Consider the following 13,744-nt stretch of genomic DNA (forward strand, 5'->3'; position numbering starts at 1 on the left):
ATTGCAGGAGGGGGGGGGGGTATGGGTCCAGGGGGAGGGGGAACTGGATGGAATATGAATTTTGATTCACTGTGAGCCACAGAAGGGCGGAGAGACCTGGGGGAAACTGTGGCCAAGTGTGTGGATTTGGGAAAAAGACCATTCAACATTTTGCAGTCACAGCTCCGGTGGGCAAAGAGTTAAGAAACTAGAAACCTTTCGCAACAATCAGTGCAGATCAGAGCCGCGCCAAAATGTCTAGACTACCACATGATTGCAGACAGCCAATGGCTGGAGATGTGCCTTAGGAGGCCCAGAGTGTTGTAAAGAGAGAGAGAGAGAGAGAAGGAGAAGAGAGGGATAGAGGCAGAGGAGAGGAAAGCAACGCACTGCAGACTAACTGTCCATGCAGGAGCTTCAGAGAGTTCACTCTCCTCACCTGTGTGCGCCTCTGTGCCTGGAATTGTTAGACACACACAGCGGCGTGCTGCAGTTGGCGAAGGCTGCAGTGTGAATTCGCAGAGAAGATCTCGTTTGGATCTATCGCAGAGGGGGAAGAGGAACGAAGACTTTCATTCAAGTGTGAAGATTGCGGCTTTATAAGGGAGGGAGAGACTGGAGAGGTGTTCTGCTTTTTTGGGGGAGGGGGGGGAACGAGGAGGGGTGCAGTTTGGCGAAGTTGGGATATTGCTCACAGAAAAAATCTTGATCCTTCAAAAAAAAAAATTTGTTCTCTCTGGATTTGGCTGCTTCCAAGTTGCTCTTTTTTTAAAAAAACTCCTTTTTTTTCACTGCATTGGCTGGTGTAAATGAATTTCTCCCTCCCTCACCCTCCTGCTCTGTACCCTCGCCCCCCAGCCGAATGTTGCAGTTTGCCTGCCGGCAGTGTGGCTATGATCTGAGCCCGGAGCGATGCCCCGGCCCGATGCCGTGTGATTTGGTGCCTTTTTAAAAATCCCCTTCCCCTCCCTCCCTCCCCCCCCCCCCCCCAAGAGAGCCACTGACATTGGGGCAAGTGCAGCTTTTTTAACCCCCTCGCCCTCTTTCCCCCCACCCCCCCCCCCGGTTACAACCGTCGCATGTTCAGGTGTAAACGGTCGGGCCTGGTTCGGCGACTGTGGCAAAGTCGGGTGTCGGCAGGACATGGGCAGGAGGCGGACGATTGGAGCGACCTGGCCGCCTCGCTGAACGAGCTCAAGTCGCTCACCCACTGGCTGCTGAAGCGGCTGAAGGAGAAACCGCTGGAAGTGCTGGCGCAGGCGGTGGAGACCGGCGGGGGCTTGCACACCGCCTGTGTGTTCATGGCCAAGAACGAGGTGAGGCTGGGCAAGCACACGCTGGCCCCGCAGATCCTCCTCTGCAGGCTCTTTCGGTGGCCTGACCTCAAGCACCTCTTCGAACTCAAGCGGCTGTACTCCTGCGAGAGCTTCACCAGGAGCGCTGACAACGCCACCGTTTGCTGCAACCCCTACCACTTCAGCAGACTGTGTGGGCCAGGTGAGTGAAATCTCCCTCCCACATGTAGCAACAATCTCAGGTGTGTGTGTGTGTGTCCATCGCCCTTTGTGCATCCCAGGAGGAGGAAGGGGGGGGGGGGGGGAGAGGGTGAGGGTAAGATTGGGACAGCAACCGAGTCTCCTCGCCTGCATTGGGGCTTTTAGAGATTAGCAAGCCAGCACTGAACTGACCAGGAACCCCCCCCCCCCCCCCCCCCACATGAAGGATTTATTTCACTTGACTGATCATGGAGGGCTTCGTGAGGGAAATGACCAGCAGCCCGACTGTCTCAATCCATATGCCACATTTAAAACTGAAACAATCCTGAACTCCAAATCTAACCCAGAACGCAAAATGTAACTTCCAGTGTTGTTAAACTGGATTTCGCCCAGTGAGATTCCTGGATTTCGCCCCTGCTTCGCAGCTCAGGCGGAGCGGGGGAATGTTTCCCATTCCGAACCGTGTGGTTTGACCCAGTCGATTTCAGTCCCTTTTGTTTTGTTTAGCTGGCAATGGAGATTGCTGCCGTTTGTAAGGCCCCAGCGCGCTTCATTCATGCGAACTGGACCCCCCCCCCCCCCCTCCAGTCATTCATTTGGAAGCAGTTGCAACATTTCAAACCATTTGTAATCTTCAGCCATTCACAAAATATCTGTTGTAACTAATGCAGCTCATGGCGGGACTGCTGAAATCCCAGGTTCTGAGCTCCGATCAGGGTGTTTTTGTTGTTGTTGGTGTGGAGGGAGAGGAGAGGGAAGGATAATCATTATCCGCTACCAGCCTCTCCGAACAGGCGCCCGAATGTGGCGACTGAGGGCTTTTCACAGTAACTTCGTTTGAAGCCGACTTCATAGAATTTCATAGAACTTACAGTGCAGAAGGAGGCCAATCGGCCCATCGAGTCTGCACCGGCTCTTGGGAAGAGCACCCTACCCAAGGTCAACACCTCCACCCTATTCCCATAACCCAGTAACCCCACCCAACACTAAGGGCAATTTTGGACACTAAGGGCAATTTAGCATGGCCAATCCACCTGTACATCTTTGGACAATAAGCGATTTTCAGGAGGGGGGGGGGGGGGAATGCAAAAATAATCCAATCGGTGTCAGTGATTTGTAGGAGTTTGAGTTTGTGAAATGTGTGTCTTGTGACTTCTTTATTTTGGGGGTTCTGGTCAAACGGCATTCAGTCAGAACCCATGAAACTGTCAACAACATGTCTTAATAAATAAATGTTACAAGAATGTCCCAGCAGACTTGGACTTTGTGGGTTACCCAATTTAATCCGTGTCAACGCCACAAGAGGAGGAGGCATGGGGCTGTAAACGCTTTGACATGGCTTTGTTAATGGGCACACGTTAAAGGGAAATCGGTGGAGTTTTTTTTTTAAACCTTCCTATCTAACCTTCCTGTTAAACATCCCAACAGACAAACCTTTTTCTGGTCCCAGTTACTCCTCTTTGCCTTTGCACAACTAATTGGGTGGAATTTCAACCTCTAGCAAGTGATGGGTTTATATTTTGCTTTTAAAAATCCCCCTGTCTCGAACTCGGCTCCCTTTTTATTCAGGCAACCGTTTCACAGAGGAAACCTGGGACTCCCTCCCTGTGTGTGTTTTGTGCAATCAATTCATTGTGATAAATAACAGTCGAGTAGTCGGGATTAACACAGGGGTGCTGCCCGTCTTCGGCTGCAAATATTTGGGGAAGACGTACAAAAAGGGTGTCAGAGACTTGGGGCCCAGACTTTGCAATAAGCTGAGTAAATGAGTAATTTATCCGGAGTCCACGAGGCGTCTGTGGCCAGAGGCTTTTGCCCGCTGTGGCACCACCCTGCCAGGGTGGGGATTGAACTCGCGTTGGTGGCATCAGTCTGTGCCACACTCTCTCTGGACAACTGAATTTACAAACACTGTAACCTCATTCAATGGTGCGCAGCTGGTCCCTAGACTTGACCGACCCCCACCCCTGCGTTAGGTGGGGAGGGGATGAATAATAACCATAAATAAATGTAAGCTTCGGGATGGATAATAACCATAAATAATTTTAAGCTTCGCCAATAATGCAAGAAGAGCAGAGGACTTGCTATCCTGGGGTGGGAGGGGGGTGTATAATATAGACTGGGGCAGCTGATAGTGGGAGTTATTCATTCATTTTGATTTTAAAAAAAATCAATGTTGGATTAAACTCCAGGAGCCCCGATTTAAAAAAAAAAAGAGGGGAAGCCGTTGTCGCTTTAAAAAAAAAACCTCAGTCTTGTCTCGGGTTCTGTTGCATTTTGCAAATAGCTGAGGATCACTGATGCGTGACATGATAACGTTTTTTTTAATGTCACTGATGCGGATTCTGGCTTTATCCTGGCATTGTCCTTTTTGTTAAATTGTTGTTCAAACCAAATGTTGCCACTCGCGGTATTTCCCTCCCTAAAGCACCCACCCAGATATATATTTGATACAAAGAAGGTTTGAATCTGACACTCCAGAGCTGCGTGGCTGGGAGGATTTTATTTTGTTGTTGAAATGTTTCAGCATCTCTCGGGAGAGTTCATTTCACCCTCTCTCTGTGCGCAGAAATACTTCTGCTATTTCTCTCTTAAGGAAAACGGCAGTGGTGTCGGAATCCTCTTAAAATTCCGCAGAACCCAGCGAATGTGATTTAAATCTGAAGGGTCCCCCTCCTCCACCCTCCTCTTTCAGTGGGAGGGGATTGAGGTCTGGAATTATCCCTTTGAAATGAGATCGATTTCAACTGTGTTTTTCCCTCCTCCTTTTCCCTAAGAAGTTCCAAAGCTATTTAGGTGAAGGAGGGGCGATAATATGCAGTTTGCATATGCCTGGCGCCAGGCTGGCTCCCTCATTCATCTGACGACTGAATATCCAGGCAATTACTGCAAGCTCACTCTCCTACACTTAAACCTTTTCCAAGACAAGAGAAAGGATTTTTTTTTAACTCCCTCTGTCTCTCTCCCCTCAACTTTTTTGTTTAACTCCCATGTCCTCTTTTTCAGATTCACCACCTCCTCCTTATTCGAGATTCTCTACAAATGACGAGGAAAAGCCACTGGGTAAGTTCTTCAATATATTTTTTAAAGTGCAACTTTTTTTGATGGTGGGGGGGGGGGGGGGGGGAGAGTTGGGATTAGTTTGGGGTGGGTGGAAGTGACTGATGAATCACAATGGAACATGTACATCAGTGTGCCAGTAATTCAGCGAAATCTCGTTTTTTAATGATTGGCACGAAGTATTCTCGGAGGAAACATTTTTTAAATGTCTTATTTGAAGTTAGGAATTTGTCATTACATGTTACCACAGGGCACTTGGCACATGTGTGGAACTGAGATGGTGAGGGTGGGGAAAGCGCCCAAAGATTTATTTTCTCTCTCGGAGCTGTGTGTTGAAACAACCTTTGTTATTAATAAAATAACTTGGAAGATTTTTAATTGTGATTGAGTACAGTTCAGCTGGGCATTTTTACCCGACCCAAGAGGAAAGCTGGTGAATTCTGCTGACATAGAAAGTAGTAGCATGGGGAGGCCCTTTGGCCTGCTGTACCATTCATTATAATCATGGCCGAACATCATAGAATTTACAGTGCAGAAGGAGGCCATTCGGCCCATCGAGTCTGCACCGGCCTTTGGAAAGAGCACCCTACCTAAACCCACACCTCCACCCCATCCCCATAACCCAGCAACCCCTCCTAACCTTCTTGGACACTAAGGGAAATTTACCATGGCCAATCCCCCTAACCTGCACATTTTTGGAATGTGTGACGAAACCGGAGCACCCGGAGGAAACCCACGCAGATACGGGGAGAAAGTGCAGACTCCGCACAGACAGTGACCCAAGCGGGAATCGAACCCTGGGACCCTGGAGCTGTGGAGCAACAGTGCTAACCACTGTGCTACCGTGCCGCCCCAACTCATCCAACTCAATACCCTAATCCCCCCCCCCCTCCATATCCTTAGACCCCCTTTGCCCCAAGTGCTATATCTAACTGCTTCTCAAAAACATACAATGTTTTGGCCTCAACTACGTCCTGTGGTTATGGATTCCACAGGCTCATCGCTCTCTGGGCGAAGAAGTTTCTCCTCATCTCTGTCTTAAATGATCTGACCCCTATCCTCAGACTGTGACCCGTGGTTCTGGACACCCCCCACCATCAGGAACATCCTTTTTGCATCTACCCTGTCCAGCCCTGTTAGAATTTGATAGGTTTCTATGAGATCCCGCCTCATTCTTCTGAACTCCAGCGAATACAATCCTAACCGACTCAATCTCTCCTCGTACTTCAGTCCCACCATCCCAGGAATCAGTCTGGTAAACCTTTGCTGCACCCAGGTCTTGTTGCACATTCCTCTCTCCTAATTTACAGCCTTCCAGTTTTTGCTACCAAAATGGGTAACCTCGCATTTATCCAAATTAAACTGTATCTGCCATTCATTTGCCCACTCGCTCAACTTGTCCAAATCACACTGAAGGATCTCTGCATCCTCCTCACAGCTCACCCTCCCCACCCAGCTTTGTGTCATCTGCAAATTTGGAAATATTACATTTTGTTCCCTCATCTAAATCATTAATATATATTGGGAGTAGCTGGGGTCCCAGCACCGATCCCTGTGGTACCCACTAGTCACGGCCTGCCAATTTGAAAAAGACATGTTAATTCCTACTCTTTGTTTCTTGCATCCCAACCAGTTTTCTATCAATCTCAATAATCCCATGCATTTAATTTTATACGCTGATCTCTTCTGCAGGACTTTGCGAAAAAACCTCAGAAAGTCCAAATAAACCACATCCACTGGTTGAACCATTTCAACTCTTATTAGTTACATCCTCAAAGAATTCCAGTAGATTTCCCCTTTGTAAATCCATGCTAACTCTGTCTGATCCTGCCACTGTTATCCAAGTGCTTTTCTATAAAACCTTTGACAGTGGATTCTAGAATTTCCCCCGGTACCGATGTCAGGTCTATAATTCCCTGCTTTAATAGTGGAGTTACATTAGCTACCCTCCAATCTGCAGGAACTGTTCCAGAGTCGATAGAATCCTGGAATATGACCACCAATGAATCCACTATTTCTAGAGTCACTTCCTTCAGTACTGTGGGATGTAGATTCCCAGGGCATGGGGATTTATTAGCCTTCAAAACCATCAGTTTCCGCAACACCATTTCTCTAACACTGATCTCCTTCAGTTCCTCCCTCTCACTAAACCCTGTGTTCCCCAACATTTATGGCATCTTATTTGTGTCCTCATTTGTGAAGACAGAACCCAAGTGTGTACTTAGTTGCTCAGCCATTTCTTTGTCCACCATTATAAATTCCCATGTTTCTGAACGCTGGCTTCAATCTTTTTCTCTCTGTGAACCACAGACAGTTTTTTATGTTCTCTGCAAGCTTACTCTCGTACTCTATTTTCTCCATCTTAATCAATCCCTGGTCCACCTTCGCTGAATTAAAATGGTTCCCCAATCCCAGACCTTACATGATGCACTGCCGAGCACCTCAGTGTGAGTCGGGCTGTGGTTGGGAGTGTGTGGTGCTGGTGTTTCAAAGGGTGATGTCGGCAGGCAAGTTCCAGTTTGGCCTGCATTAAATTCTTCCACCATTTAAAATGTAATAATTGCGCAATTTTTATATGCCATTAAAAATAAAATCAATTGCGCAAACGCTTTTGATTAAAGTTTAATAAAAATAACTACACTTGGTGGAAAGCGATGTGAAGAGTGTAGGGACATTTTGCATGATTATATTCTGCACCAGTGTTTGAGATTTGGTTGAGGAAATCTGTAAATATTCAGTTGTTGAGAGTTGGGTCTTTGCAGGTCGAGTTTTTGATGGCTTGGAGAATGGAAGTTCTGTAATTCCTCCTTGTCTTCTTCATTCTAGGCACGATTAACTTCTCTCTGAAACTTTGCAAACTTTATTTGTGGCGTGTGACGTGCTTGCCCCATAGCGGTGTACAGCACATGTTCTACGCAACACCTCACTTCCTTGTGTAACTTCAGCATGCTTGAGAAGTAGGGTAATGTGTGGGGTTTTGGCTGTGTTCCATTGTGGTGCAGCTGTTCAAGAGAGAAGTGTGGGTTGGGAGATACATGGGGGATTCACCTTGTGTAGATACTCGCTTCTCAATTCCTGCATCCTTAAAATCTTTTTTGTTCTACAATTCACCAGAGTGCACAGTGTCCTACAGTGAAACGGAAGCCACCAGTTCCCCAAATATCACACCTGGAGACTTCTCGGGTAAGCTTTCTGAATGTCTCTCGAATGCGAGTGTGTTGTGGAGGTTGATGAAGAAATGAGTGTTTGGAGGCTGGTATTAGTTTGCAATACTAGATATCACAGTAACTGTGACAAATGCTGAATGTTGCCATATTTTTAAAATGCACCTTTCTGAAAAAACTTCCAAAGGAGTTGATATGATGCCAGGCATATTATGGGATGCTGCCTCCTATTAGTCTGTGCTAATGTTACGTGGGATCGCTTCCTTAGAGAGGCTGTGTTTCTTGGTAATATAAACAGAAAATGCTGGAAATACTCAGCAGGGTCGGGCATCATCAGTGGAGAGAGAAGCAAGAATTAACATATCAGATCAACCACCCTGGGTCAGAACTGCGTTGCCTTGTACTTGGTGGGTTTCCCGCCTGGGATGCCTTTGATTTCAAGGCTGGTATTAGCGAGGTTTCTGTGGAATGGGAAATGTGTGGTAACCTGCTACCATTGTAGATGGACCCAGCACATCCCCCCCCCTCCAATCTTTCTACAATGTTCGTGTAGAGTGGGGAAGTAGTGACTGACCAAGGATGAGAAAAAGTACGCGGTGCGACAATGGAAACGCGGCAAAGTTGTTGACAACTTTAGTTGACTCAATTCGGTCAAGTTGATGCTGAGGGAAAGAAAAGATTTTCAATTTGTCAAACCAAGACCGGGTTTCTTCCTGTCAAATGACCATGTGAGTACGGAACAGAATAGTTACTTTTTCTAAAGATATCGTCAAGGGGGTGGCGGTGGTCGAGTCGGACCCGTTCACAGGATGGTTGACTCCCGCATGCTTCTTTGATCTCCCAGTTACCTCTGGCAGGGACCACCTCTGACCACACCCACCCAGACCGCAGGAAGTGACGGGCAAGGTTGGCATCAATGAATCCCTTCTGGGCCTGCAGCTTCAGAGAAAGAAGCTATGATAATGAGATCGATAAGAGGAATACCACTCCTCAAGTGACTAAATTGGTTGTCAAATAGAAATAAAACATCATATTAAAATCAGGATGGCAAGTGTTAATTTTGATGCTCGATTCTGAATTTGCTGGTAACATTTTAGAACGAATGTGTCTTTTGGGTGGGGGATGAAGTGTTTCTCTGTAAATGCAATTAACTGATCCACGATGCCTCCGTTGGGGAAGAGTTGTGTGGTGCATTTCGCCACGAGGACCAAGGTCGAGGACTTGACTTCCTGTTGTTGGTGCTGCATTCACTGCTCTGAACTGGAGGAGCTACTGCCCCAGGGTTAAGCCAGTTAGACATAAATTTGAGCCCGGGCGTCTGCCGCAAGGTGTACAAGTTCGCTTGTAGCTGGTTGTCGGGTCAATGCTGCACTTGGCTCTGTGACACACCTCCATGCTTGAATGGTCTCCGGCTAAATTGCTGTACAACCACATAACAAAGCTACCAAACGACCATTGGCCAGTGTGAGTTAGCACTTCTGGGGGAGGGAGGGTGAGAAAGATCGGCGCCCTCACCTGTGGCGTTGGTGCAGTGGAATGTACTTGGGGGAGGAGGGGGAGGTCACCATTTCAACAGCAACAAGTTGCATTTATATAGGGTCTTTAATATCCCAGGGTGCTTTAGAGGAGCGTTGTCGAACAACAATGAACACCGTTCTGATATATCTTTATGTGGCTCAGTAGTACGGTCAAAGACAGAGGTTTAGGGAGAGAATTGCAGAGCATGGGGGCCCAGACACCTAAAGATATGCCTGCCATTGATGGGGCAATGAGAATTGGGGTTCACCAAGCGGTCTTCCCAAGGTGATTGATGGTTGCATGTTTGTGTACCAGAGTCAGTTCCGTGAGAAACATCCATGTTGCTACTTTTCCGTTTTTTGGTGTTCGCCGCGTGGTTAACCTGGGTCTTTGGCTCTGTGGTATCTGCACGTTAACTGTGGTTGACCAATTCTTTATCATGCCCTGCAATGTAAATGAAAGGATTATCGGCAGTTCTTGCCGAGTTCATTTGTTTGTGTGTTATGTGGTTTTGACGACCGTGCTGGCATAGAGGTGCAAGCATTGCTCTGCTAGGACAGGAATGATTACGGGTGAACATTCACTCTGTAGAGTTGTGTGACGACAGCCTCCTCCTAGGTCCTGTCCAAATCTCTTGGCAGGGTTTGTGCCTCCAGTCTAGAATACTGGGCTGTGAGTGATCTGTAACAACGGTGCTGCCTTTTCCCCCCAAATAAATAAATTATTGGTAATTGACTGGGCGCCAGACTAACTTCAACAAAGTAGCACCACATTTGCAGAAAATATTTCTCTTCTCATCTCCTTGTGTTAGATTGTAGGAGCCAATGGCCTTTCAATAATCTTGGCCAAACGTCCATTCTCAGTGCTTAGACCTGGAATGGAAAATGTTGGCAGGCATTTTGACCATGAGGGCATCACATTATTCCAATCCTCCCTCACCCACATGTGCACTACTTCCAGCAGAGTGTACTCCTGGGCTAATTTTCCCTCTCTTTTCACCATCACAGCCCCCAAGGTCGTTCTAGAACCCTTACTACTATTCCACCCGTGATCCATTAATATGGCTCAGATTTCAGCTCTGGAACACAAAGCTAACGTTACATTAACAGTTCCTCAGCCTGGTCCATCAGGAGAGTTCTATTAACCCCTATCGACACCAGACAATGTTACGAGACCTCTGCTCTTCCTAGTGAATCATGGGGGAAACTGTATCACCTGACACGGGTCCCGAGCGACATGAACCAGTAGATTCCAGGTTCCACTAACTAAACAGTTTTAGCCGGCTCTCTGTTAAGAAAGTGCCACTTGGCCTGTGTCTCCCTGGATTTGGAGGAGGCAAAAGGCTTCACCTCTCCAGCCCTTGCTGCCCACGCTCTGAGGTCCTCTGCACTCCTCCAATTCTGGACTCCTCTGGGAGTCCCTGGTCATCTCATCCTGTGTTCGCTGACTCACAATGGCTCCTGGCCCAGCAGCGTCTCCATCTTTCAAAATTCCCATCCGTGTTTTGGAATCCATCCATCCCTCCCTATCGGTGACCTCCTCCAGCCAAACAAAGCTCCAAGGTCTCTGCACACTTCCAAACCTGGCTTCCCGGTACACCCCCAGTTTCTGCGCTTCCATTATTGTGGCAATTATGCTTCAGTGGCCTGCACTCCACGCTCTGGAATTCGCTCCTTAAACCTCGCGGTCTTCTCCTTCCAGAGACCCTTGACCATCTATCTTAATATTAATTTCTGTTTCAGGCTTGACGGACTGAATGGCACGGTGGTTAGCACTGCTGCCTCACAGCTCGAGGGTCCTCGAAAAGAGGTCCTCGAAAAAAGGTTTGATTCTGGCCTCGGGTGACTTTGTGCGGAGTTTGCACTTCCTCCCCGTGTGTGCGTGGGTTTCCTCCGGGTGCTCCGGCTTCCTCCCACAGTCCAAAGATGTGCAGGTTAGGTGGATTGGCCATGATAAATTGCCCTTAGTGTCCAACGGTTAGGTTACTGGGTTACGGGGATGGGGTGGACGCGTGGGCTTGGGTAGGGTGCTCTTTTCGAGGCCTGGTGCAGACTCGATAGGCCAAATGGCCTCCTTCTGCGCTGTAAATTCTATGTAATGTGTGTCCTATGAATGACCTACCTGCTCCCATATGGCCCGGTCTCTTTAAAATGCTCCCGTGAAGCACCTTTAGACATTTTATTCAAGTTAAAAGTTGCATACAAATATAAGCTTATTGTGAAGGTAGTCATGCTCTCTCTCTCTCTCTCTCTCTCTCTTCCCCCCTGCCCCTCTAGCTTTACACAGTGCTGGGTAGTAGAAACTTCTTGAGAGGTGATCAGCAGCTAAATTCCAGACGCAAAGAGCATTCTTATTTGATTAACTATGGGCAGATGTAACCATACCTCAGCTTAAAAGAAAGCAGTAAAAGGACTCTGCCAGTGGATTTTAATATTGGGGATAGGAATCAGCCAATTTAATAAATATTAATAAAATATCTGTTTGGCTAACACTTCCCTTGATCTTTCGGCCAAGTTTAGTAACAAACATTTGCGGAACGAGAAAAAAAAACACAAAGAAAGAATGCTGTCAGGACTGGCTGTAACTTTAATCATTTTTCTTTGCAATTATATTACAGCTGAACAGCATTTAATGTTTTCCCTTTTGGTCCTTTGAAGTCAAGTCAAGTTTTTGGGGTTGGTATTTTTTTGTGTTTTTAGTCTGTCCAGGTTGTGTTGAATTTATTACGTTTTACAGACTGGAAATAGCATGTGACTTGTTATATGTTATGATCTTAAAGGAGAAAATCGGTGAGGTTTTCTATAATGGGAATGACTTTAACTCGAACAATATAACGATAAAATGGAGTGCAGACTCTGTGAAATGGGATACTCTGTCTCCCAACTGTGCAAGTTCAGATACTAAGACTTCTAATAGCAGACTGTAGCAGTAGGTGATTAATGTACTCCCAAAGGACAGACTTCTAGTCAAGAGGATGGAAGTTTTCGAGTTTTCAAACTGACCCATACTGTCCATTAACCCCAGGGGCTCATATTAACCCTTTTTGTGTAAGGCTGATAATAGCTTGTGCACACTTGTATTGAGCTGGGGCAATGAGCAATAAAGTGCCCCTCTCTCTCTCCCTCCTCCCCCTCACCCCACGTTCAAGACTTGACGTAATTAGTGTGTTTTTCCCCCCGAAATTCGCACAGTTAAGTTTGTCTTCTGACACCGTCTACGAACATACCGATTTTAGTTGAGGACCTGGACCATTTTTAATTTGAGATTCCATTCTTCTTCCTGTTGGGATTTTGGCAGTGAGCGGGGGTGGTGAATTTGTAAGCTGACGCTTGTCTTCAGAAGATGTTTTCCATAGCACGTGAGGTTGGGAAGTGAATATAATTCTCATTGTTGTTTCTGTATTGTGCGTCTGATCAGGGACGCAACCGTTTGCAATATTGAATTTTTTTCATTTGTTCTTGGGAGGTGGGCTTCGCTGTCTCGTCCAACATTTATTGTCCATCCCTAATTGTCCCTTGAGAAGGTGGTGGTGGTGAGCTGCCTTCTTGGACCACTGCAGTCCATGTGGTGTACGTCCCCCCACAGTGCTGTTAGGGAGGTAGTCCCACGATTTTGACCCAGTGACGGTGAAGGAACGGTGATATATTTCCAAATCAGGTTGGTGGGGAACTTCCGGGTGGTGGGTTCCCAGGTATCTGCTGCCCTGGTAGAGGTCACGGGTTCAGCTGGTGTTTTTGAAGACACTTGAGTGATTTGCTGCAGTGCATCAATTAGATGGTGTACACTGCTGCACTGCTAGAGAAGAGAGTGAATGTTTAAGATGGTGGATTGCTGCCAATCAAGATTACACCTGGAGTACCGTGTTCAGCCTGAATCGCACATCGTAGGAAGCGTATATTGATCATCGAGGGAATGGTAGTATAGCTTTTCAAAATTATATTTGACTGGAGGGTTAAATTACAAGGAGGCTTTACACAAACTAAGATTATATGCAGCATGCTATCTAATTTTATTTTTGAGTGCACAAGTGATCTCTTTAAGTGCGCTGCCCCTTTAAGTTATTTGTGTACACACACACACATGTTAATGTAAAGAGACAATGCCTGTGCAGCCTGCGTGGGTACTTCCGTGTTAAAAGAAATGTTTGATTGTATGCCCTGGAATTTGGAAGGTTAATGGGTGACTCGATTAAAGTTTTCAAAATATTAAGTGGAACTGATGCAGCAGATAAGGAGAAATCATTCCTGCTGGTTGGGGAGTCGAGAACGAGGGGTCACGGCCAAAATGATTCGAACTAGATCTTTCAGGAGTGAAATTAGGACTCACTTCTATTCAGGAAGGGTGGTCAAAGTTTGGAACTCTCTTCTGCAAATGGCAATTGTTCTTATGGTCGATGCCCATGATCTTGTTGAACGATGGAATAGGCTTGAAGAATTAAATGGCCTCCTCCTGTTCCTGGAGCATTGAATAGTGACCACCAGCTGGAGCCTTGGCTCATCACAAATCCTTGTTTGAGTTCCGAATATT

At 46.8% G+C, this 13,744-nt stretch overlaps 1 protein-coding gene across 1 annotated transcript in view; it reads left to right on the forward strand.

Moving 5' to 3' along the window:
• Positions 1-316: 316 nt before the first annotated feature.
• smad6b (SMAD family member 6b) overlaps positions 317-13,744 on the forward strand; it is a 63,012-nt gene continuing 49,584 nt past the window's right edge. The window contains exons 1-3 of the mRNA XM_072470432.1: positions 317-1,476; positions 4,482-4,538; positions 7,650-7,718. Of these exons, the coding sequence (XP_072326533.1) occupies positions 1,059-1,476; positions 4,482-4,538; positions 7,650-7,718 (544 nt within the window). The 5' untranslated portion in view covers positions 317-1,058. The remainder of the gene's footprint in view (positions 1,477-4,481; positions 4,539-7,649; positions 7,719-13,744) is intronic.

The sequence above is a fragment of the Scyliorhinus torazame genome, chromosome 12 (assembly GCF_047496885.1).
Source record: "Scyliorhinus torazame isolate Kashiwa2021f chromosome 12, sScyTor2.1, whole genome shotgun sequence".
NCBI lineage: Eukaryota > Metazoa > Chordata > Chondrichthyes > Carcharhiniformes > Scyliorhinidae > Scyliorhinus > Scyliorhinus torazame.